This window comes from Elgaria multicarinata, chromosome 2 (assembly GCF_023053635.1).
Source record: "Elgaria multicarinata webbii isolate HBS135686 ecotype San Diego chromosome 2, rElgMul1.1.pri, whole genome shotgun sequence".
NCBI lineage: Eukaryota > Metazoa > Chordata > Lepidosauria > Squamata > Anguidae > Elgaria > Elgaria multicarinata.
The window spans coordinates 99,229,465-99,255,748 of NC_086172.1; the positions used below are offsets into that span (position 1 = coordinate 99,229,465).

Below are 26,284 nucleotides of genomic sequence, written 5' to 3' on the forward strand. Positions count from 1 at the left end.
GGGGAAATTTCTAGAGCTAGTGCCTATTATCTTTCCTTTTGTATTCCAGTCCAAAAGTTCCATTACAAATGGTCTCCTACACTTGGGGCCAACTTTTACTTAGGTGAACTAAGGGTGAAGGATGTGCAACTAAACCATGTTACCTTAGCTTGGTCACCGGGGTGATTTGGTGTGGTGGGAGAGCACATCAAGGTCATTAGTGACACATGATGTTGTCTCCACTCTATAGCAACCCTGCACCTTCCCTTTCACAAAGGCACATTTTTGCAACATTTGTTTACTGCGTCTTTTTTCCTTAAATGCGGCTCCAGTGTGGTTCCACTGCTGTGTGCCTCATTCCCCTGCATTAAATACTATATACTGGGATTGCCGAAGGCTGTGTCTGTGTACTGGTCAAGCTGTGGGGCCCTGCCATCCCATCCACCCCATTCCTTCACCCCACCCCCCATTGGCAATAGCCACTTTGGACACAAGCTTCTTTTCCCACTTAGCACTATTATGCTCACCTTTCTTTCTTACCTAATTTTCTTTTCTTTCTTTTTTTGCTTTGCACTACTTCTTAGTCATGCTGTTTCAGTGTTTTAGGGGTGGGTTAGACATTGACTGCCATGTCTTTAGAGAAAGGAGACTTCAGCATAGGTACTTTACAGTCCTGTAATTGCACTGTAGTGCAATATCACAGTAGCACATTGAGTTGTACTGAGGTAGAATCTCATTCTCCAGCATTGACTAAGGGATGTGATTCATCTCTTCCATTAAATTTCTATGAGCAGGAAACATTGAAAAGGGTGGGGAATAAGCCTCTCCTATTTGCTGATCAGCAACTGTGCAGTTCATGCCATTCAGTTCTACTCACAGGACTCCGCCTACCTAATCCCAAAGTATGGTGGTTTCAAGCAGAACTGGGTTTTTTGGTAGTGTGTGCTCTGCTTTGCTTGCTTCGTATGCTCCTGACAGACCAAATTGGCTATAACCTGAAAATGCTTCTGAAACCATTTCCATGTAGATTGGGGGCAGATTTTTCCAGAACTCCTGTGTACTTATGTATTTTCCTCTCAAAGCCTACATTAGACTCTCATGGTACAGCACACAACTAAAACCAGGGTCCCTAATGGCTTTGGGCATTCTTTTGACTTGGTCTTAACATGACATACTTGCCGCTGATCTAAATCATGCGGGTCAAAAACCATGCAGTGACTTCCACAACCCTTGGTCTTTCCTGGGCAATGCCTCCAGCAAGATCTTTGCTGGTTGATCCTGATGCCTCCTAAAGGACCTTCAGGAGGTCCTTTTTAAGAGTTTTGACTGGTTCTTCCAGGGAATGTGTGGGGAGGGGGTGGAATATGCATCTTGTGGAGGCATTTGTGTTGGGCTATACTGTTTCCAGGTCTTCAGCTATGTCCTTGCATTACCTTTCCAATACAACTGATGGTGGCTTCATGAGTATTTATTTGAAAATGAACTTTGCTGTATTAAGGGTAGATAACGGGGTGCCCTCCAGATGTTTTAGACTACAGCTCCAATAAGCCCTAGCCAGCATGACCAGTGGTCAAGCATTTTGAGAGTTGTAGTCCAAAACATCTCATTAGCACTATGTTGTCTACCCAGGGCTGGATTTAAACTTGTTGTGGCCCTAAGCCACATGAGTGAGGCTCTTCCCTCTTGAACAAATAAAAAAAAATTAAATGCAAAATACGGGCTGTACAATTAAACGGAATTCGATAGAAATGTAATATAGGTATTAAAAATGCACGTTATATGTGTGCACATTATTTAGGAGTTTGTCAACACTATTCCCCCTTCTGAAGAGGTCTTTATTTTGTATGATGTTTATGATTTCCCCAGTGTCAATGTTTGTGTTTTTTGTTTTGTTTTAAGGCTGCTTCCAACAGAGATCCATGTTGCTCTCTTTATCTTTTTCCTTGCATTCCGCTTCCCCTCTACTTCCAGTTGCTGCACGGTGCACCTAGCCAATCACATTGCTCTTTGCCTCTTGGGCTACCCTTCCTGCACAGATAATTCACTTGATGGCTCCTGTGTTTTCCTCCCCCACCCCCATTCCCTCCAACTTATAGCTGACTAGCAGCCGTTCTCCTGACTTCCCACCCCTGAAACCCCCTCTGGAAGCCCAGTTCACAGCAACTGGCCCCTTTGAGATACCAGCTATTGCAAAAAGAGACAGTAGTAGTAGTAGTAGTAGTTCTTAAAGGGCATTTTAACAACACAGTACCAAAACCCAAAATGCCTGCCTGCCTCATCTTTCAGGCACTGAGCAGGCAGCAGCACTGGAAAGCCACAGGGAGGGAGTCCTGGCTAAGCCTCTAGGGGTCTTTCCAAGAAGCTCAGGTAGTCTAGAGAAGCTGTGAGGATAGAATGTGGTGGGAGGGAATGGTAAAAGAGAGAATATATACAAACCCTTCAGCCACCTCCTTACAGTAAGGTAACCACTGAAACCCTAAACCCAGAGAATTTTTTCCAAAATTATCTCCCCTTCTCACACTTTTTGGGTGAGGTTTCTTTTGCCCCTCTCCCTATGACAAATGGTCAAAAATAAATAGTTCAAAAAATTCGGCACAATGCTAGTATATATATTTATTTGTATTCTATAACTGTCTCAGAGAATTACATCCAAGGCTTGACACCAAGGCTCTGATGTGTTGATGGCTTATTACATCTGTTGGATAGCAAGTTGACCTTGGTTTTTGAAACTGTCATTAGGCATGGTCTGCCGGTGTAGTAGTCATACAAGCTTCCTGCTATGGAGGAAACGAAGCTTTGCGTAATTACTGCCCTGAATTCAATCTTCCTTTTCAATGTAAGATAAGTTAAATTTCTAGATATATTTGATTCATAAATTCATAGCTATCTGTTTCTTTCAGTTTAAGTGTGGCAGCATCGTTATATACCTATAGTATATTTGTAGGCCACTTGTCATGAAATGTCAGAGGAAGGAGTTAATCCAAGGGCTATGTTCTGTTTAAACATGCACCAAAGTAAATTATACTAACACATCACTGTAGTCTTGGGAGGTTTTTTTAAAACAAGGAGTCAGTTTTGCATGAACGTAACAGAAGGGCACTCTTCACAACTCCTTTTGTTTCCTTGGGAAAAAAATTCCGCTCTGACCTATTTTTTGCACTCCTTTGCTGAAGAGTGGAAAGTGTTCACAAGGGGTTTATGGGAGAGAAGAACTTCATCCCTGCTGCTGAAGCAACCAGCTGACACTTTGTGTCCCTGATGTGGCTGTGCATGACCTATTTGTTAACAACAACATGAGGATGGTGTTGCATGAATGGTGTTGAATAAGGTAAAGGCTTGTCACACAGTTGTGGTGGACAATGAAATCACCCACAGAAAAAAGAAGTGTTGTCCTGGTTGCCTTGGCAAATGAGTACCTGCTCCTTCCTCCCCTTTCAGACTTGGAGAAATGTGAAGACTTTGTCCTTAGTTATGTAACCAGGTAGCCAAATGTAGTTGTCTACATGGCACTGTGTTGTCATCACGTTCACTACATGGTCCTTGATTGGCTGGTATCACACGGAAAAGAAAGCTACCTAAAAGTCTAATAAGATAGGGTTTTCTTCAAGGGGCTTTTCACACCTCTTGAAAGCCTACTTTTTTGCCTTAAGGATGAGTGTGAAAATTAAGCACAGCTCTAAAAATGTGTTTCATATGAACTACTGGAAGTGAACTGATGAGATGGTGTGCCATCTCTTGGGGAAAAATAGTTTTTCCTTCAAAAGACTTTATACAAAACTATTCAAGAAGAGGGGTTCTATTATACCTTTCCTTATGCCATGACAGTCAAGTTGTATATAATACTACTTAAATGCAAAACAAGCATTTAGTTATATACTGGAATTAGGCAACCATGACTACAAAATGTCCCTTAGGAAGAATGCTTTTGTCCTTAAAAGGTCCATGGTGAGGAATCTGGGCATGTCTGTGAAGTTTGTTAAGCAGACTGTAGTCATAGCAGAGGGCTGGGATGGGAAGGTGTGGGGACTGGACTCTACAAAAGTACTAATTTAAATGCCTGGGCAACATCTGGTAATCTCAGCCATCATTGTTTTACATTATTTTGGGGTGCAATGCTATTGATTGTGCTCTTGACGATTATAAGCTCTGAACTCTGAAGCTTACAATCACCCTGTGCACAGCAGGAGGAACGGCAGAGGTGATTTTTGTCTCATAGAATCAGAGAATATTAGAGTTGGAAGGGGCCTATAAGGCCATCGTGTTCAACACCCTCTCCTCAATGCAGAAATGTCTCCCTGTCCAGCATTTTTTACTAGATGGGAAAGCATTTCAGAAGGGGAGGGAAGGAGGCTGGCAGAGGCACAAGATAGCTTGTATCCTGGCCTCTCCAGTCTCTTCTCCTTCCCACCCACTGAAATGCTTCCCTTTCCCCTCTCTCTAAGGTTGAGTTTCTGACCTCAGAGGCCAGCCAAGACAGTTCTTTCCATGCTGGCTGGAAGGGGAACAAGGAGTGGTGTTAGATTTCCTGACTCCCCCTTTAGTGGTTGGAACGGGGATTCTGAACAATCCTATGATCCTCTAGATGTTGTGTAGGTGGGAACATAGGATTGCTCCCTCCAGGAATAATCTGATGGATTTAAATGTGATGATGCAAAACCACATGTATTTCTGAAAGTGATCTGATTTTTAAATACGAAAAAAACGACTAACAAAAGCTACAGCAACAAATGCCAAGCTGTGTGGTATAGTCTTAGTAATGAGGGAGAAAAATTCCACATATCAGAAATTTACTCAAGTACTCAAAAGGAAATTGCAAATTATTTATTAGGATTTCTTTCATGATGACCCTTACATTGGGAGGTTGGTTGTAGAATCACTTGCCTGAGATCTGAACTCATTTCTAGCATCCATGAGCAGAAACAAAAATGCATCTGTGGCAGTTGACTCCATTCAAGCCCATTTGGGCCACCCTGCTATTGGTGGCATCCCAGTTGGTGGTACTGGAAAAGATCTGGTGTTTGCATATTTCATAAGTGGGTGAAACTGTGGAGCATATAAAGATAAACTCATACATCTTACTTTAAAAATGATAGATTTTTAACAAATTTTCTATATTGATTTTTTAGAGAAGATTTAGAGTTACTTAAAAATAAATCGTGATCTTATATGTTCTATCTCCAGATAGAGAGGCTACAATGTAGAATTGTGTATAGAACAAGAATTGGAAATTGGCCTCAGTTGGATAGTTAAAAATGAAATTAAATAATGTAATTACAGTTGATAGGTCTGTGAACCTGAAAACTATTTTTGTTCCCATTCAGAGTTAATGCTGGATATCTTTGCTTACTATGGTTATTTGCAAACGGGGTATTTATTTATTTATTTATATTTCTATACTGCCCAATAGCCGGAGCTGTCTGGGCGGTTTGCATGACACAAAATCCAGAGCTTACTAATGAGGTCAGGCCATGAAGCATGCTGATTTGTATATATTGAAGCTGTAATCAACTGAACAAAATGTTTCTCAGGTGATCATCATTATCAGATTTTATAATGTTCTGCAGGAGGGGCAGGCAACATGGAGGCTGTCTGCAGCCTCCCAAGGACTTTCCTGCAGCCTTTAGTGGGCTGCTCTGCTCTGCAGCCGATTTGCTGCCTTTTGTGTCACTTCCTTGTCTTATTGAGAAATGACCTTTGGTGGCTGTGTAGCAACAGCTGTGGAGAAAAGGTACCTTTGCAAGCCAGCATTGCCACTGGTCACACCACCTCTCCCCAAAAGCCATTGACAACTTGTCTTTGATGCCATGGTGCAAGCCGCCACCATTCACTCCTCCTCCCCCACCCATCCTGCAGAACAGCCATGGCGAAAAGGTGGCTTTGCAAGCTGCCGCTGCCAAGAAACACCACCAAGCCACTGTTTCTGCTTTGCATGTCACGACAAACTATCCAAGGACATCTGCCAGCATACTCACTCATTCACAACAACCCACAGTTTAAAAAGAAAAAGAAAAAAGATGGTTTTTTTGTGACTCGTGAACTAAGCCAGTGATTGGAGTGGGCATGGAAATGAGAGACTCATTTTCTACATAAAGATCCAGAGCAAGACATATACACAAGATGGTAGAGAGAGGTGTGTGGGTGTATGTCTCGACTCATGCCTCTCCTAGGGTCTCCATAGGAAAATATTTCTCACACCTAAGAACCCAAAACTTAGAAGAAAATATTAGAGGAAGAAAAACTCTATATGTTTTACAAAGCCAAGACAGAACTGGGAGAGTGCAGAGGTTGCAGACATCAGCCACGCTGGAAATATTTAGTTTGAATAATGAAATATAAATCTGTGAACTGAATAACTTAGGTTTAAAGACTTTCAGACATTTGCTATCAGATTAAAATTGGACTTGTCTGACATAAGCCACTTAAGACAGTAGTGAACCTATCCAGCTAGATGTGCATTTGAGTGGTGTTTTCTACTTGTGGAATATAAATGCAGCACACCTCCCCCTGTCCAATCACATGCTGTTAAACATACAATTTTTTGTGTGTGTTTTGGATTTGTAATGAGGTGATTACCTAAATATATTTTGAGTGTGTGTGTGTTAGTCTAGCACATATATACAGTCTAGTGCAGAACCAGTGAGTCACTGCAAAGGCCTTAGATTTTAAAAAGTATGAATTGGACTGGCCTCTTAATACATGGTGCTGAGCTTGAGGTGATTAACCAAGTTGTTATTCTCTGGAAAGAAATGAAGTCATTTTGTAGTTGAAATACAAGATTTTTTACACCCTTGCCGACTCACTCCCTTGATCAGTGGTGTCAAAATTCATGCAAAAATTGATTTTGCTGAAAGATTTCTTTAGTTCATGAGAACTCATTTCCATGGGATGTTTCACCCTGGCTGGTAACTCAACCTAAAGCACCTCAAGAACATGCAGGGCTTTGCTGATTCATTCTTATCCATAAGGAGCTGGTATCTCCAGCTCAAGGTGGATGGGTTAAGGGTGCCCACATGTAATCCCTGTGATTTTTGTAAATGTGGCAGCTCAAAGAACCATAGCAACATTATTCATGTTAACATAATCAGTTCTTACCTGTTATTTAAGAATATCCATCTAGGTTAATTTATTTATTTATTTATTTATTACACTTCTATACCGCCCCCATAGCCAGAGTGCACAACCTTTTTTGTTTTGTTTTTTTGGCTCCTAGGGCCTCATCAATTGTCAGCAGTGGTTCCAGAGGGCATGCATGCATGCATACATACCCACCCACACATGCCCACTTCCTGCCCAGCCGGAATGGCTTGAGCGGGGGGAGGGCTTTTGCAGGTGGGATGAAGTGGAGGAAAGACATTGCACATGCAGTGTGCACATGGGCCACAATGACACGCGGGTGGGGCAGAGCCTATAAAGGCCAGTCCCACCAAAGCTCGGGCTCTTTCGTTTCTGGTTCCCACCCTCCCTCCCTTAATTAGTATGGAATTAGCCATTGCCCCCTTTGAAGGGGGAGGCTGAGTAGGAATTTTACCTGCCACGAATTCGCAGTTGTGCACAGATTTTTTGCCTACTACATACTGGAATTACCATTAGCGGAGGGTGAGTAAATATGTGGATTAGATTGGATTAACAGGGGTGTGCGGGAATTTCAACAATATTACAATAGGGACGGTGAGCACTTGTCACCTTTTGGTGACTGGCATATCCGGAGGACCTGCTCCTTGGGGTCTGTGCAGCTCTCATGTTAGGATATGGTTTGCCTTTGGAGACCTTCTTGCCTCACCTATTCAGATCTGTGCAGCACCGGGCGGGGGTGACACTGGTTGGTCTCCCCACACTTTTCAAAGTGTCACATAAGAGAGGGTCCAGGTTTACTCAACTCCTGGCTTTGGAGAGTGGCTCGCCCATAACTGCAGGAAAGGATCTAATAGATTCCCACACTTTCACATGCAGATCCAGGGATGAGTGAAGTTCTCTTATTTAAATAGAGAGGCCCTAGTTTATCTCAAGCTCTGGTGTCTGTGTCTTTATTCCATGCTTCCTTCTCCACTTGCAGATGTGCACTTGCACTCATTCACATTCCCCCTCCATACAAACACACACTCCTGTCCACTACAGACAAACTTCCCTCCCCCACAGTTCATTTATCTCCAGTCTCTTAGGAGAGATAAGGGGAGAGCTTTCCTTGTTAGTGCTAGCAGTGGCAACAGAAATCACAGTTTTTTCCTTGCTAGTGCTAACAAGGAAAACCCTAGGGGAGGTCCCAAGGCTCCATGGGCCACACTGAAAGTGGCTGAGGGCCTCATGTGGGCATTGGGTTCTATACCCCTGATCTAGGTAGACATAATCCTCAACAGAGAGAATTGGATATACCTGATTTTTTGCTTACAAATATTACTATGCCTCATGAAGTTCTGAGTTCATAGTATGCAAGGATTTTAAAACAAGACACCTTGTTTCCTCATTTTTACCTGCTTTCTTGAAAAAGAAGAGTTTTGCACCTAGCCTTTGTTCATTTATGTACATTTTGACTCTAATAAGAATCAGCTATGCTTAGACAGGTTGTGACAAATTCATTCCTGGTGCTTTCTTCACCATCTTCAGTAGGCTTACCACTGTGAAGAATTCAGCCTGGTACAACAGACTCTTTCCTAAAGCACACTTTTATATCAGCAGTACATTTCCCACAAATATAAGAGAAACACTGAAGTATCAGTGAGTGGAGTGGAGTTAGCAGGTGCTGTCATATTAGATTATTTCTTATTAAATTGATTCCACATCTGGAAGCGAGATTTCTCTTCTGTTCCATAGCTGACACTCTCCTGAAACGAGTGTATAATGTCGTCTGGTTATCCTTTTCGTGATATATCATTTATTTTTGTAAAGTATTAACTGTCTTTTGTTTTATGAATGGCACAAGGTGTTCCGTTCATATAGGTCAAGTAAGGAAAGTACAATATGCTGATATTCCATCTGTGTTAAAATTCCTTCGCAATTAAAACAACCACCATTTTAAAGTGTAACAATTTCCTTATATTTATTGGGGACTAGATCTTAGCTTCTAGTCCCCAATGAAAAGAAACTGTTAGAGTTGTAATAAAGCCAATGGATCCAATGTATTTCAATATCCCCAGTGTTTCAATAAATATATTACACTTTATTGGATATGCCGCTAAAGTATAATTCATTTACATTAATTTAATGCATTTATAGTTAGTTACAGAGAATGTAATCTGCAGCCTGCTTCCACAGATACTTTTAGTTTGCTTGAACTAGGCTTATTTCCTGTAAGTTCTCCAGGTTGAGTTCTTATAACTTCTGTCATCACAATTCGTGCTTCTGTTGCAATGATTACTAAGAGTAGTCAAGGAAAATTTACCTGAAACTCTTTGCCGTTTCTCTCTTTTTTAGATTTATTCTCTTAAAGCGTCCAGGCCAAGGCTTGGAGAAACCAGCCGTCACCATTGAGCCCAGCAGCTGGAGCGGCAGTGAGAGTCCTGCCGAGGACATTGAAAGAATGAGTGATTCTGCAGATAAACCTATCGACAACGACGCAGAAGGTGTCTGGAGCCCAGATATTGAGCAAAGCTTTCAGGAGGCGCTAGCTATATATCCCCCTTGTGGGAGGAGGAAAATCATATTGTCTGATGAAGGCAAAATGTATGGTAAGTTATACAGATCCAACCATTTTGACAGTTCAATAAACTTTGCATGAAGCCACCTATACGTAGAGACAAAATAACATTCTTTTAAAAAATTAAATACTGGTGTGAATTGTCACGAATACTAATGAAATCGGGGGTGTTCTGTGCCAGTTTGTATTGGAATCTACCAGAAAGGAGGAGAGCTGCACCAATATGTGGAGAAAAAGTATTGTTGTGCTGATCAGATCTACTATAAAAGTAAAGCACAATCCCAGCCTAAATTCCTGGTATAAGGAAGCTTTTCAGCAAATGAAATATAGAAATAATGCAACACATGTTAGCTCAAACTGATGTGCACCATTTTGCTGTATCTCCATTTTCGTATTTGCCTGTGTTTCAATTTGAAAAAATTATTGAAGTGAGTGTTAAGTGATAAATGCTAACTTTATATTAAATTTGAAGTTTTTACCAAAAGCTATACACATTTTGAAATAGTATGGCATGCCTAAAACAAACTAATGCTTAATGAATTTATAGAACACTTCAAATTAAAATCCAACATGAACTTGCATTTAGCAATGCATTTGTAAGAGATCAAGGAGTAGATAAAGCACTTTATTGCAGATATCTTACAGTGAAGTTCCCTGACTTCCAGAGTCAATTTCAGGGAGCAACTGCAAAGTCTTTCCTTCCAACTTGGGCTGCCATAAATTATCAGATGTGCTGACAGTATTTCATAAATATATTTGATGTTTATCCCATCTAGGGATAAGTAGGTTTTACTTTTTTGTTCTTTCCAAGTTGCTCCAGCTAATCTCTGACTTTGGAGACTTAAGCTGCTTTCCCCTCTCCACCCTCCACCCCCCCAATCCCTTCCCTTTCAAAGAAATATTGCTGACTGTAGAGTTTTAGTTCTGGCTTCTTGCATTGTGCAAAGCAGATGGCAGGTTGTTGCTCTGCTCTTTATTCTTCCCTAATCACTGAGTGTTTAGCGATTTTGTCTTTTGTGCAGTGAGGCTTTCCAAGCGATCAGGAATCCTTACCTGATGAATCTTTTTTTCTGGGCATTAGAGAGTAACTTATTCCTCCACAATTGCAAATATGTTTCACACAAAGGGGTGTTTTGTCTTGAGACGGAGGCTCTTCCCCAGAAAGGTTCACTAGGAATCTGTAGAGCAAACTAGCATGCAGTGTAAGTGGAAAGCAGATGGTACTGCAGCTGCCACCAGCTGTGTACTCCCCCTCTCCCCCAGTACTGGTTGGATGATGTAATGGAAACAGGGGGGGGGGGATTCTTTCTGTGGTGTTGGAGTCTCTCACAGCCTGTCAGTGTCACAGAGAGGCAGAAGCAGACCTTAAGGCGTTAGTTTGCAGCTGTCATGTGACCCTTGAAGCCAAATGAAACATAATGTCTGGAAAAATAGGCTTGTGATGAACCATCTCAGCTGCTGTTGGCAGAAACTTTGTAGGCCTTTCTTTTTCTACTAGATTTGCCCCTCTCATTTAAACCAAACGCTACAGTTTTCCTGGTATGTTTCTGTATTGTTTGTTTATTTAAATGATCAGTAAAAGTGGTGGCTTGTCATAAAATTAGGAAAAATTGGTTTAATGTAGCTGTTAAATTTCTTGAAGCACAACACTGAGAAGTAGGTGTGTGGAATTGATTAAAATATACCTCAGTACCAGAAATCCACCCCCACTGCACTTATTACTGTAAATTGACTTTTGAAATAAGTATTTTACAAGGGATGCCTCATGATGGATCAATAATATATCTGTAACATTATTTTTTCTTAGTTGCCTGACAGAGAGCACATAGACTTGTTATGAAAAGATTTATCTTTACAGCCATTTCCACTAGAGCATTGTTCAGAAAAGAGTATTCAACAGTAAATACTAAATAATTGCACTCTGATAAAGTTAAGAAAAGTAAAATGTGGAGCAGAGAGTGGGAGAGGCCATAAAAGGCTACTGTGTAATTATGACTGGTGAATGTATCTAGCATGCATTTTTATTTCATTATTGCTACAGAACTGCTATACCCAGTGTGGTTTTTAAAAACTATTCTTACAGTTCATTTGGTATTTTTATGTCATGTCAATTAAATGTCCAGATTGTAGCTAAACTTTGATTTAACGTACTGCCAAAATTTGGTGGGGAAGGGAGGTGGGACTCTGGGGAAATGCTGATGGCTGTGTTAGTAGAATTTATATCCTGACTCTCTCTCATTGGATGAACTCATGTTTTCATTCTTCAAGCTGAGCACTGCTTTGTAGCATTTGAAGATTTATTGAAACCATGCTATGTTTTTGAGGACTTCATAATAGAGTCTTATAGCCCTAATAGCATAATTGTTCTCCAAGGAGTTTGAAATCAAAACATTATAAGTGTTTTAGATACCATGAGCAAAAATAGTAATAAAAAGGAATACCTTTTGGTGGCATACCAAGGTTATTTACAGCAGAGATGTTATTCTTTTTCAAAGCTTCCACAGAGTTGGGGGTATACAGTAATTTGACAGCAGCCATATGTGAACTATACAAGACAGAAGGTCGAAGAGCATACCTATTCGTTTTCTGATTTAAATTGTATTAGAACAAATTGAAGTCTGCAGAAAATTGTGGAGAGTGGTGGGGTGGGGTGGCGGCTTGTATGTGTGTGGGGGGCACTTGAGGAAGAGGAGGATCTGGAGAAAGGTGGCCCAGCCAGTTAACCACCCCTGTAAAAGTTGAGGGAGGTCTCTGGAATGAGCAAGGCCTGCTCATAGTCAAAATCCTCAACTTCTACAATAATAATTGTGTTACCATGGTGAGGCCTGGGAGCAGTCCATCTGGTTGTAGGGGTGGAGCCAAGAGTATGTCTGCTGTGGAGCACAATGGTTTGAGGCAACTCTGGAGTGGAGCCTACCACAAAAGCTGTTTATGGACAAGTTAAAAAACAAAACCAATCACATCTATAAGACAAGTCAAATTAAACACCCACATTGCTGGGAACTATCCTAACAACTTCTGTTGTTTAATTTGTGGCAGCATGGTTGAGTGGGGAGGGGAAGTTAGTTGTGGCAATGAACTTCGCATTATTTTAAACAGACTTCTTAGCTTTCAGGGTTTATGGGGTTTTGGACTTGGTGCAATATAGTCTCTGAAAATTGTGTATTTTCTTCCATTAAGAACCTACTGATGCTAAATTTGCATGACACATTAAGCCACAATGGTTTATTTTTCTACCACGGTGGTTTAATGTGTTGTCTGCAGGCAGTTGTCTCCAGCCATGGTGGCTTATTTAGCCATGGCTTACCATGTTGTCTGGAGCTCCAGTGTGGCTTAAGCATCTCGCCTACAGAGTTGACTGGCAAGAGTGGCAGAAACTGCTGTTGCTCCTGCCCAGCAGGGCCACAATTACCATTCACAATTGTGCCCAAGCTGCTGCCCATGCCTCCCTTCCCAGCTCTGATAGTGGTCAGGATTGAGTTCCTTTTTTTAAAAAAAAAAATGTTCCCTGCCCCCCCTTTGACCCCTAATAAGACTTGTCTTTTCATGGACAGGATGCTCTAAATAGCCATTGCAAGTCAATGGAGATGATCTCCATTAACTTACATTGGGGATTTAAAGGTGCCCCGTGTGGAAAATCAGGTGTGTGTGTGCGCGCGCGCGCAAAATCCCACCTCCCACCAAGCACCGTGTGGGCAACACAGTCCTTGGTGAGGGTTGGATTTTGCCCCTTCATCCCTGATTTTTGGATTTTTCTTCAGTTTTGTGCACAAAACTGAGCTGGAGATTATTATTATTATTATTATTATTATTATTAAAGGGGGACCTGACCCCGATTGGCAACATGATCAGAGCTAGGAGGGGGGACTTGGTGGCAGCCAAGAAACGTCTGCAACCCAGCCCCCTGGGATGCAGGTGGGGGGACTGAGGGGGTGGGATAGGGAAATAAGCTATGCACAGCAGCTTATTTTCCTTGTTGTATGATGGAGCATAGTGGTCTATTTTTAAAATAAGCTACTGTGTGTAGCTGATAAACTACCACAACTTAAAGTGATATGTGAACCTGCCTATGATGTCACAACATATGTAGAGGTCTATTTCTTTTTATTGATGATAAAAGTTTTGGGTTGAGCTTTCTCTGCCATAACAGAAGCACCAGAAGAGATCCCCATGCCGTGGTATGTACAGGAGATTCCTATTTCTCTAGTCTCTGTGTACTTGCTGATTTTGCCCCACTTTGCCTTATACCTTTGAACCCTATTCAGGCATTCCTCAAGTACATGGCACTCTCCTCAAGTTGTTCTTTTGGGGAAGAATTTACTTCAGTTGGCCAAAACGAGGCTGATGATCCTGGGGGAAAAGGACAGTGTAGGAAGGGCCTTAGTGTGATGATGCAACAATGGGGATGAGTCCAGAAGCACATCCCTCTTAAGAACATAAGAACATAGGAAGTGCCATGCTGGATCAGACCAAGGGTCCATCTAGTCCAGCACTCTGTTCACACAGTGGCTAACCAGCCATCAGCCAGGGATGAACAAGCAGGACATGGTGCAACAGCACCCTCCCGCCCATGTTCCCCAGCAACTGGTGCACACAAGCTTATTGCCTCGAATACTGGAGATAGCACAGGGCTAGTAGCCATTGATAGCCTTAGCCTCCAGGAATTCATCCAACCCCCTTTTAAAGTCATCCAGATTGGTGGCCATCACTACATCTTGTGGCTATCACTACATCTTCTGGTTCATCACGAAACTGCCCAACATGCAAGTAATATATGAACAGGGCTCTTGAAGGACAAATATAGTCTGAACATGACCACAATGTAGGTGGGGTTTGGTAAAATTTTGACCACTAAATAAGGCTCATGTAGACATTAAAAGAAAACAATTTGTCGACTGCAGGAGCAGTAGTTTTCCTCAGATTTGTCTGAGTAATTCCAAGTGATTGCTAATAAATGCCCCTCCACTGTTCTTTCCACCCATCTCAGAATCATATTGATCTAGCATCCAGCCTTTATCATGGCAGAATATTGGTGTAACCAGACTCTTCCTTCTAGAGACAAGAGGCAAAAGAGTAAATATTGCAGTCTTTTTATACTTATGTACTACCTTTTGAGCTGTAAGTGTACCATCTAAAGGTAACTGATCCTTAATCACTAGTATTTCACTTATTAATTAATAAAATCAATTGGCAACCACAGGAAAAGAAATTTCTCTGTTTTTAAATCAAACAGTCAACATTGCCTTTGTGAAAGCTTTGTTGTACTGTGGGATCTTTGACTAATATTACACTTTATATCATGAGAAGTATTGATTAAAATATAGAACATTTTCTTTGAATATAAATGCTTGGCTTTGATACTGTTTTTCTCATTCATAAAAGCCAGTAGTCATGGTGTTGTAATTCTGCCACACAATAAAATCTGGAACTGAGTTAAAGGATATTGGCTGATCTGTATTTGTGGTTAGCCCTGACAAGCTCAAATGGTTATCCTTTTTTTTTGTTAACAGTTTAGTTTCTTCTAGTGATTCTTGTGAACTTACTTTTTGCCAGTATACTTGCCTGCATGTGTCTCTGCTTCAGTAAGGACTGAATACTGTAGACGTAGTATGGGTTGTAAAATACAGTCCTCATTCATCCCTTAAATGAGGTTAGTTTTACACAACTGAAAAGTTATTTTATTACAGCAGGTGTGTTTTTTCTTTTTCTTTTGTTATTGATTTGCAATTTGAATGTGTGAAGGAGTTATGGATTAGAGTTGCATTGGGCATCTGTCATCTGTGGGAGGGCTTTGGGGGCTTCAGATGAACTCTATCTCTTGAGAAAAATGGGCTCTTTCAGCGACTACAGGATTCCCAAATAGTGTGCTGTGGAGATCCACCACTCAACCCAGAAGTTGGCTCCTGGATTGCCTGGATTGCTAAAGTAGCGTTGGTAATGTTGCAACATAGTGGAGGGCCATTTAAGCTCCTCACAAGAAGAGATAAGGGGAAGGCAACAGGATGGTAGAGGATACTGAAGGTTGGGGTGAAAGGATGTAGGAAAACCCAGGGGTAGATGGAGTCAATAACAGAGGGGAGTGACAAAATGGGTCAGGAAGAACCAGAGAGTGGGAAGGATACAATAGTGGATCAGAGCAAGAAAAGATTAGGGAAATCAGAAAGGTGAGAGGAGGAAGGAAGCAATGAAACTGAGAGGGGAGAAAGACTTAAAGGAACTATCCCAGACCTAATGTTGAATGGAGAAAAACAATTAAAACCTTTGAAGGATCTAAGGATGAATTATCCAGCAGGTGCTCACATTCCAACTGCAAAGCCCAAGTGGGAGAGACTTCAGATCCCTTATTCCTATCTGAGACTTCCAACACAAGATCCCTGTTCAGTGTCTTGGGGGCCAAGGAGATGTAGGAATGTACATCTTACTTCAGGAACTCAGATTCTAGAAAAGCCTTAGCAGAGAAATTGTCAAGATCAGAATGACACTTAGCTGGTGCGTCTGAGAACAACACCAGCGTTGTTAACAATGCTTGCACTTCGCCCCTTGTACAAGTTCAGTGCACGTGGGGGAAATGGGGACCACTCAGCCAGGGTAATTATTCTCCATACTGTAAAGAAAATTCAGCTGCACATAATGCCTCCCAAAAGACAGGGCATCAAGACATTGGATTGCCGTGTAACTTCCAATTGGATAAAATGCTTAATCTCCAAGTAAGTGCATGTTATTTATTTATTTATTTAATTAATTAATTTATTACTTTCTTATACTGCTCAATAGCTGAAGCCCTCTGGGTAGTTCAAACCATATAATTCAGCAGATCAAAACATAATATAGAGTTTAAAAATACTATGTAAAACCAAAATAAACCCAGCAGCAATTTACAGCCCAGGGAAAACCTGTATGAAAATATGTGTTTTCAGGAGGCATTTAAAGGATGTTGCATTTCCCACCTCCCAAACTGTATGAGGGAGAATTTTCTAGATGGTGGGTGCTGCTATAGAGAATGATGGAAGAAGAGGGGGGTTGAACTGTTCTTGCCCCCTGAAGAGATCACCATGTTTGTATGGTTTTTATCTGATGCTGTGATCATAAACCAAGAGAGGGGTTCACAAAGGATTAGGTTGAGAGAGACAGTTTTATGATGCTTTGACTACCAAATTTTATGTAACGGTGATTCTGCTGTAGTTGCTAATGGGAGACAAGTTTGACATGAACAGTCAATGAAGTGATAATTGGCCTGAATTACCCCTCTGAGTTCATCATCCAAGTACGTTAGACTTTTTCGATTCAATAGTAGGAGTATGTCTGATTTTGGAGAGCTGTTACAGAGACCTGGTTTTCAGGTAATGGATTGTTTAACTCAGGAACTGCTTTGGCTCATTGCTTCCACTTTCAATCATCAACCCAGGAATTGCCTGTGACAACTGAACCCAGGAACTCTGGGTTACTAAGGGGTTAAACAACTGGGGTTAACCCAACAACAAACCATGGACAATTGTCGGCTTGTTTCTGTGTTGATTGAAAGCAGAAGCAATGAATGCGCTTGTTTGCTCCCACTCAGCTATGGCAATTCCTTGGCAAGTTTGATTTACTCAAGAATTGCTGTCACTTGTGAACTCACCCAGTTAGTGACTAACTAGAAGGGAACAGACCTTTAATGAAAAAGTGTATTCCTAAGGTAATTGTAATCTGAGTTTCTAATATACCTGATTACTGGCCTCAATTATTATATTTACCATCCTCAAATAAAAGTGTGACTCCTGGAGAAGCCAAATTTTACATTACTGGTATGAGGCAGTGTCATTTTAAAAGCTTCATACATATGCAAAATTCTTACTAACATGTTTGGTGCATATCACTTTTTTGAAACATGAGGGGGAATATATTTAAAGAAGCTTCTATAATTGTCTTATTCATTCAAGTGGTTTCCTTGTTGGTTTTAACTTGAAGAAGCTCCCCTTTCATTACTACCTCCATTAAAATATAGCTCATAAAGTTTGCACAGTATTAAGGACAAGTAGATCAGAATCCAGAAGTAGTATTGGGAGAGATGAAATACCAGATGTGAGGTATTGAGTTGCATGTTTATCCAACTGTTACTGCAATCATTGTACAAAGATGTAGTCTTGCAAATTTGGTCTCACAGCAACATACACAAAATATACCCCAGTGATGGGGCCTCTCTGATGGTAGCTGGCGATTAAGTTACAGTACACAAATCTGTCTAAACTTATTTTTGCAAACCTTAGTTTGTTTAGTATATTGCGTTTTAATATTTTGTTTATTTATTTGTCACAGTTGCATGCCATCTTTCTACTGAAGAGATCACCCCACTATTTTATCCTCACAGCAAGCCTTTGAGGATAAAATGGTAGGCTTGTGTGTGAGTGAGTGAGTGTGACTTGCCTATGTTCATTCTTTGATATTAATAGCTGAGCAAGGTTTTGAACCCAGGTCTTTCTAGGCCCCACTCAAAACAAGTTATGCTAAGACACTGAGGGTAATTATCCCTCAGGGCTTAGCAGTGCATATGGACTGCCATTTTGAATATTCAAGAAACAATTGTGGTTTGTTGTGTGGTGTAAACTCAGCAAGAGTGGATTGTTGGCATAGTTAACATGCCACCCAGAACCCATGGGCTGTTTTAGCATTGTGGGTGGTTTGTTACCCATGCCAACAACCCACCTGTGCCAGGTTCGCACGACTCAGCAAGTTGCGCTCAGGGCCTGAAAAGGGACTGGGGTGAGCTGGCATCACAGCTTGTCACAGCTTAAATAAATGAGCCATGATGGCTTGTTAACAACTCTGTGGGTGGTTCATGGCAGGTAGATTAGTATAATTACCCTCCATGAGCTGCAGCAATCATGCGAACCCTGTCAGTGAGCCTGTTTGCACAGTCACTGCAGGGGTAATAACCCACAGTGGATTATTTTCCCCACCACAGCAACGTTGCTTTCTGCATCATGTAATCCCGATAGGGTAGCTTGTTGTCATGGCAATAGGGAGCTATGTTGTCTACCACAGCGCATAGGTTCTGGGTGGTTTGTTAACTATGGCAACAAGCCACTCTGTTCAGGTTTGAAGGTAGTTATGCTACCTGATAGGCAACCAGTATGTGCTGGGTAGTTAACAAACCACCATTGCTTGATTGCATCCTATCTATTATACCAGACTAGCTATAATATGTTAGCCATATGAATCAAATAAAGTTAGACCAATCTTTCAGTAGCAGTTGCACTCCTTAAATTATTGGGAACATTGTTTAATAGTAGACCTTAGTACATTGAAAGTAAATAATTTATAGGGCAAGGAGTATGAGCAAAAGAATAGATCAGATTAAAACATAACATGCAGAGGAGTGGAGCTGATTAAGGATATGGGTTTTACTATTATTATTTATTATTATTTATTACATTTGTATACTGCCCCATAGCCAAAGCTTTCTGGGCAGTTTACATACAATAAAAAACACTTAAAAACAATATACAAAAATTTAAAATCACAAAAACATATACCACAAAAACAACATACTATCATGGCCCCTTCTATTGGCTTTGTAAGCACATAGGTGTAGGAAGTGGTGAACAGCAATCTATTGGGTCCTCAACATGGGGACATACTCCACCCATGATAGACTGTGCTGAGCCCTAAAGATTTTATGGGAATCTGCTTGCTCATTTTAGCTGCTTGAGCATCATCCCTGATAAAAGTGTATTGAGCTGTGATGGAGCTTTCTCCGTGTATTAAACTTGTGGCAGAATATGAATGAGGACAATTCTATTTTTGGCTTAGTTGAGAAACTATCAGCATTAAAATGTCTCACCAGAATATCCAGAACATGTGTTAAGAGGCTGTTGAGTTTTAAATTAAACTAATCCAGGCATCATTTTTCCCCACTGAGGTTGATTTCACTGCTTTAACTCATCATAATGTTTGTTGCAGCAAGCACAGCATTCCTAGAGAGCTCATCTTCCAAGTGTCACAGTTATGAGTATTTGGGAGAGAACATAACTAATATTCTGTTGGAATATATTGAAGTGTGTTAAGGTAATTTGCAGTCCAGCACAAGCATTTAGGAAGATGAATTGGACATCTGGAAGAAAACCTCTGTTGTACACTATTGGTAGAATTTCTCTTTCAATGCAAGCAACATTCAGCTAATACAATTCCAGAAGAGAAATGTCAGTACTGTGAATGTCCTCAGTGGCTTGTTTCAGGTGTTTGTTTCCAATCCAACTTAACATGGTTTGTTGGAGCAGGAACGAAAGACAAGCCCAATGTCTCCTTCCTCTTCTTCTTTCCTCCTCTGCCTTCTGTACTTGGTTTCAAAAAAAGACTTCTTGATTTATTAAACTACAGTTTCCCATCGCATCCAAACCAGAAAACAGTAGTTTAAACTCTCCTTACAAACCAGGACTGTAAACCACAGTTTGATCTTAGTTTGTAGAGAGTGCTTCAGTCACAGATTCCAGTTCAGAAGTCACTTGAAACTGGTTTGCGGGGAGCACTAAAACCATTGTTTCCTGATTTGGCTGTCATAGGAAATTGTGATTTAACGAATCAGGATGTCTTCTCTGAAACTGGATGCATGATGGGGAGACATGAGTTTGCTCATAAAAACACTAACAAAACATGGCTTCTTGGATAGGTAAAATTGACCTGGTTTAATTTATCCAGGTGTTGGACACCATTTGTGCACGACACCCATGGGTACATGGTTTGCCACTGCTTGCCGTGTTGTACAAACTTAGGTGGCAGAGGTTGTTCGAGGGTTAGACAACCCTCCCACCCCAAATAACCTAAAACAATCCATGGAATCTCCCATAGCCAAAAAGCGCTATTTGTTCTGTCTTTCAAAATCTAAACCTGGTTGTAAATGTTTCACCAGGACTTTTTTCCCATAGAAAGTGAGTGTCACAGGGAAAGGATCCAACAGTGTTCAGCCACTAGCAGTATTTACATTCTGCTAGCAAGCCAATGACTGCAACGTCAAAAGTGCTTGCTAGTGCAATGGGACAACTTCGTTTTTAAACAAATCTTTCACTAGCTGGGGGAAGTGGAAATAAAGTGAAATGAGCTTTTCCAAAAAGCAAAAGGTGCCACACATCTTGATATCCCTCTTAAAACTATGTAACTGCCACTAAGCATACACTGGTAAGATCATCTGTCTCTTGCACAAGCCTCTGGGGCTCTTCTATATGCTTTTTTATTTATTTAACTAGTTTAAGACATTGCTTTCACCTCAGTTTTCCATTCTTTTAATATGCATATTATTCCAATAATCTCCCTCCCTCCCCACCCCAATCACTATGAAACAATAATTAGTACAGTTTGATAGGAGAAAAAAATCACTGAATATTTCAAAAAATTCATTTGTGAAGTGGAGATAATATGTTGTTTGTGTTGGTGGCTGTTTAAAGGGGTTACAACTCAATCCTACACATTTTTCTCAGACGTGCGTCCCTCTGGGTCCACAGAGAACAAATCTTTGCCCCCTTCAATGTGAAAGACCTTCAGGAATTTGAAAAGTGCTATCATGTCCCACTAGAGTTTCTTCTCTCCAGGCTAAATATACCCATTTCCTCCAACTTTTCCTCTTAGGACTTGTTTTCCATATCCCACCCTCAGAGGAAATGATCATGTAATGAGGAGAAATCTATAGAAATGTCCTCCTGTTTTGTAACTTTTATAATGGAACCTGACAGCAAATGATTGCTCCTTTATTAGCCACATTACCACTTCGGCTGATTTGGACAATTTGATGTTAAATTTGTGTTCATAGATAATATTCCATCAATATCATTGGTTGTGGCCAAATATCTGTTGGTGTTAGCAAACAAGAAAGCAATTAGTTATCTGGCTCTGGGGGATGCCTCATGTCATTTATTTTGTGTAGCTATATGTTTGGATTGATGCTTTATAATTTAGATTAAGGTGCTTGTGTTTGTTTCTCACACACACACACACACACACACACACACACACACACACACACACAGATCGATATTGTTGCCCTCCTTTGAACTTATTCCAATTTCTTAAAAGTACAACACCCAGAACTAGACAAAGTATCGACTTCTTCATGCCAATAATGTAAGAATTGTCTAGTGCCGAGCTGGGCAACTTATGTCCCTTCTGATGTTTTGGCCTATAATTCCCATCAGCCCAAGCAAGCATAACCAATGGTGAAGGATGATGGAAGTTATAGGTCAAAACATCTGGAGGGCCACAAGTTGCCTAGCCCTGGTCTAGTGGAAGAGAGCTGTAGAATTATTAAAGTACAGAGCACCATGTAAAATGTGTGTTATATATTAAGGGCACCAGTTTATAGGAACAATTACTTGAAGGGTGATTCAGTGCAGTTAAGGCAATAATCTAAGTTATTCACTATCCTGTGCTTTTAATAAATATGTGGAACAGATGATTCTTGAAGATAATTCTACCTTTTACAGTAGCCCTCTGGTGGGACATCTCCACTTCTGCAAGTATTTATGCAGCTTTACAGCTAACTACTGAATGGTGATCATATGCAATAGGCTGCCACTTTTCGTTTTCTATTGGAACCAGCAACCTAAGGGCAGCTGTGTGTGAAATCGCCATTGTACCATCTTATTAGAATGGGTTTGCAGTTGGAGTCATGGGAGCTGTAGTCCAAAACAAAGCTGTAGTTTCTTGGTATTGATTCCTTAAAATCAAAAGTATTATGCTGTCAATCTTGGATTAAAAATGGAGAGTGCCACCTTCTACTCGCACTACGATGCTTAAGCGTAATGCTGAAGCTGTATTATCAGCATAGTAGCTCATAAGCCTTGAATAGGTGCACTGAATTTTTAGCTAGCCTAACACAGTGTTTAGAAATCAAAATTGGATATTACAAAAGAGCAGATTATTGTGCAGTTGAGTGATAAATGAACATAGTGACTGGGTTTGAATGATCAGCAGGGTAAACAGCGTAGTTTTGGTGCTTTTCTCCTGCCCTCACACATGCTGGCATGTGACTGGCATTTCCCTAATTACTCACACCTGGTGCATGGTGTGATGGGTGTGACTTCCTACCCACCCTACAACTCATGGCTTGCAGTAGAGGTTGTGGAGTGGGCTAGAAGTTACCCTCACTGCACCGCAAACCAGGTTCGGAGGACACGGCACCCCGTGACATGGCATGAGTAATTAGGAAAATGCTGGTTGCATGACAGGCATGCATGGGGGTTGGAAGAAAGAACCCATACTGCCTTGTTTTCCCCACTGATTGTCTGAACACAGCCAATATTTCTGTAACTAGAGGTAACTGCACAGATGTGTATGTTCCAAAGGGAACCCTGAAGGAAAGGTGGGCATATTTTCTCAGTAATTAAAAAAAACTTTCTCTCTGTCAATATCATTTTTCACCTTTATCTTGTCTGTCATTCATCAGACTTATTAGGAAGTTTAATTCCTTTCCATTTACTGATTGAAAACCATATACACTGTCCCGGTTTGCATGTTCAAAACAAGCCACTTTGGTTTGTTGCGAGTCATGGCCTGTGCTGAGCGTGATTTGCATAACCACATCCAGCCACAAGTTATCATGTCATCTGAACCTGGGAAACATGGCTTACTAGAGGGATATACAAAAAAAGAAAAGAAAAGGACAAGATCTCCAATAACAATATCAATACAAACACTCCAGGTATGTGAAACCTACAACACAGCACTAGGCCAGCTAGTTACAACGCTTATAATAATTAGAGGTACAATTGTGCCAATTGATTTACAATTATAAATAGTTAGGATTTTCAAAACAACTGAGGAACATGATGAGCCCTGTTGGATTAAACAGGGTACATCTGGTCCTATATCATATTTTTGACAGTGGGCAGCCACGTGCCTCCAGAAAACCTACAAGTCAGTCAATCAAGATTCTTTCCTATCCATAATTATTTGTCAGGTTTCAGAATCTTATGTACTTGATTGCTCTTTAACCTTTAGATTGGGGGATAAAGGCAATACGATGGAAATGAAGTGGTGTTTTTTTTGTTTTGTTTTTACCTCTTGCACTACTTAAAAAAATAAGTACAGTAAAAAAGCAATTATGCATATGAGGAGGGAAAAGATTTTCATCAGAAAAAGTTTAGAACAAAATATTCTCTGCAGGACACAGAACTCAGTTGTTCAATAAAACATGCTCATATATTTAATGAACACCTCAAGGGTGTGGAACGAATATACCCTTTGGCCATACTCTTCCCTTTCGACACTTCTGCTGCCCATGTATTCAGTGTTAGTGAGAAAAGGCCCTTACCTCCCTGTTGTTTTCTTGCTCATATCAGGCCAACTATTCAAAATGAAACTGCAGTCACCAGTTTTGGAAGTGTCCATTAAACATTTTTCCGAATGTGTTGTTAAATGGCCAGTTTACAATTCCCCATGCTTCGATGTTAGAGTAGTATCATTGGAATGTTCTCTAATTAATGGAAGATCAGAACTGGGATTGGTTGGGAATTATCTGTCCAAACCTTGAAACATTTTAAAAACTAGTTAGTTAGTTATGTGCCTTCAAGTCGACTTCAACTTATGGCAACCCTATGAATCAGCAACGTCCAGTTGCATCTGTTGTAAACCATCCTATTCAGATCTTGTAACTTCATGTCCGCATAATGGGGTTTTTTCACAATCGTTCTCTCAGCAACCCTGTGAGGTAGGATAGGCTGAGAGAAAATGCCTGAGTACATGCCTGTGTTGTGCAAACACAGCGGCTTCCCCACTACATAATCCTGGCCTTTTTGAAAACTGTCTGCATTTTTTTCTAGACTAACAATTTAATCCACAAAATATAGGTTAAAGAAACTATGAAAGCATCCTTGTACAAAAGCATGCAGTAGGCTGATTGAGTATTCACAATATATAGATAAGCTTGCTGTTTTATTCAGAGCAAAACCATTTCAAGAGGCTATTTGCCTGTTGAATTGCATGTTCTGCACTGCATGAGTTTTGGAAGAAAATAAGTTCTGGCATTTTAAGTTTCATTCTCTTTCTTAGTGGATTCATAAATTATCGGTTCCAAAGGCAATTCCTCCTTTAGTTTTTGTAAAAGAACAAGGTGTTGCTCTGGATGAATCTAAATAATATCTCAAAGACTCTTGACCCAAATGCATTTTTTTCATTGTTTAGTATATTTTGATTCCTAATTGATGATGATGAGCCAAATCTGGTTAAACTTGAAGGAAGCCCTCAAGTGTTTCTTAAGGTATTTTGCAACTGAAGCAAAGGCTCAGGTATTTCAGATATGAGAGATGTGCAGATTGCATAAGATGTTATACATTGCTCACTCTAAGATACCGAGTCCTGTCTGCCCTTAAAACCCTTTGTTCTCTTGGCTGAATGCAGTTAATTAGCAACTGTCTCCATAGCAACTGCCTCATAGTCCAAAAACATTGTCTAGTTTTTGCAGTTTAGCTTATCACACTGTTTACCTGAAGGGCTTTTCACCGCGCTGGGTCTCATTTGAGTTGGCTGCATGCCTGTTCACGGAAGTGAATTGTCAAGACAGAAAAACACCATGGCAGCAAGAAGCTGAGCAGGGGTCTGCTGTGTGAAACCAGAAACATATTTTTTTATAAAAAGAGAAGTTCTACAGAAACAGAAGTTGGAGTTTTGCAGTGATTTACATTAAGCCTTAAATTATTGGGTTTGCCAGGATTAGGTTGCATTTTAATAGAAAGACCCTTATTCATTTCTTCCTGTGTGCAGACTATAGTCTGACCTATTGAAAGTTCCCTTGTTTTTAAGAGCATGGAATAATTAGTAATCTGTCAGCCCTAGCTCTCTACAATCAGAGCACCTTCCACCAACCAACCACCCCCACCCACCCGCTAACAAAACCCCAAACAAAAAAAACTTACTTTAAGAGCCTTGCCATTACAAAAGCTCATTTTGGGGCATTAAGAAGGTTTTATTGTCACAGTTACTCTTTACAAAATTACGTACTTCATTTACTTTTGTTTCAGCATAAGATAAAAATAATTTGTGACTGCTACTTAAAAGCTTGTGCCTGAGACGTATGCAATAGTATTTTTAAATAAAAGAATTTAAAAATAATTAATTGACCTCTCTCTCTCTCTTCGTCCACAACAAATCCACATTATTTTTTAAGGACTCAGAATTCTTACTTTAATAAAATCTGATATACAGAACACTTAGCTGGAACGTGTAAATATTTATTATTTAGTGACAGGTTGCTTAAAATGAGCTGCTTTATTTTACATTTAATCTGGAAATAGGCTCCTAGGGCTAGGGGAAATCTGCTTGTTTGTGGGATGCATTGAATTTATAGTTTCATCCCTCCTCCCTTACACACACTTTTTTCTTCAAAATACACTGAGGTTATGATAGAATCCATTTTAAATTGATGTATTCCACCTATTGATACATAAATCATGCAAACCAAACTAGTATGAAGTTGCTTAGTACCCTTATATATTTCTAGTTGACAGAAATCACAGAGCTGTGTGGCTTTCTTGGTGCAAGAAGCTCTCTGATTAGAGCAGTTTTTTCTTACAATGCAGGTAACAAACTGTGTTTTTCGGGATTGTTGCCATATATTCTCTAGAGGATGAATGTGGATGAATGAACTGAGACTCAATCCAGAGAAAACAGAAGTGCTTTTGGTCAACAAGAAAGATAATCTGGGAATGGGTA

The 26,284-nt window shown here is 40.4% G+C and overlaps 1 protein-coding gene across 1 annotated transcript in view; it reads left to right on the top strand.

Annotated features, from left to right (window-relative positions):
• The window catches only part of TEAD1 (TEA domain transcription factor 1), a 214,201-nt gene that overhangs the window by 74,640 nt on the left and 113,277 nt on the right, over positions 1-26,284 (top strand). Inside the window, exon 2 of the mRNA XM_063117294.1 lies at positions 9,388-9,641. Coding sequence (XP_062973364.1) covers positions 9,388-9,641 — 254 coding nt within the window. The remainder of the gene's footprint in view (positions 1-9,387; positions 9,642-26,284) is intronic.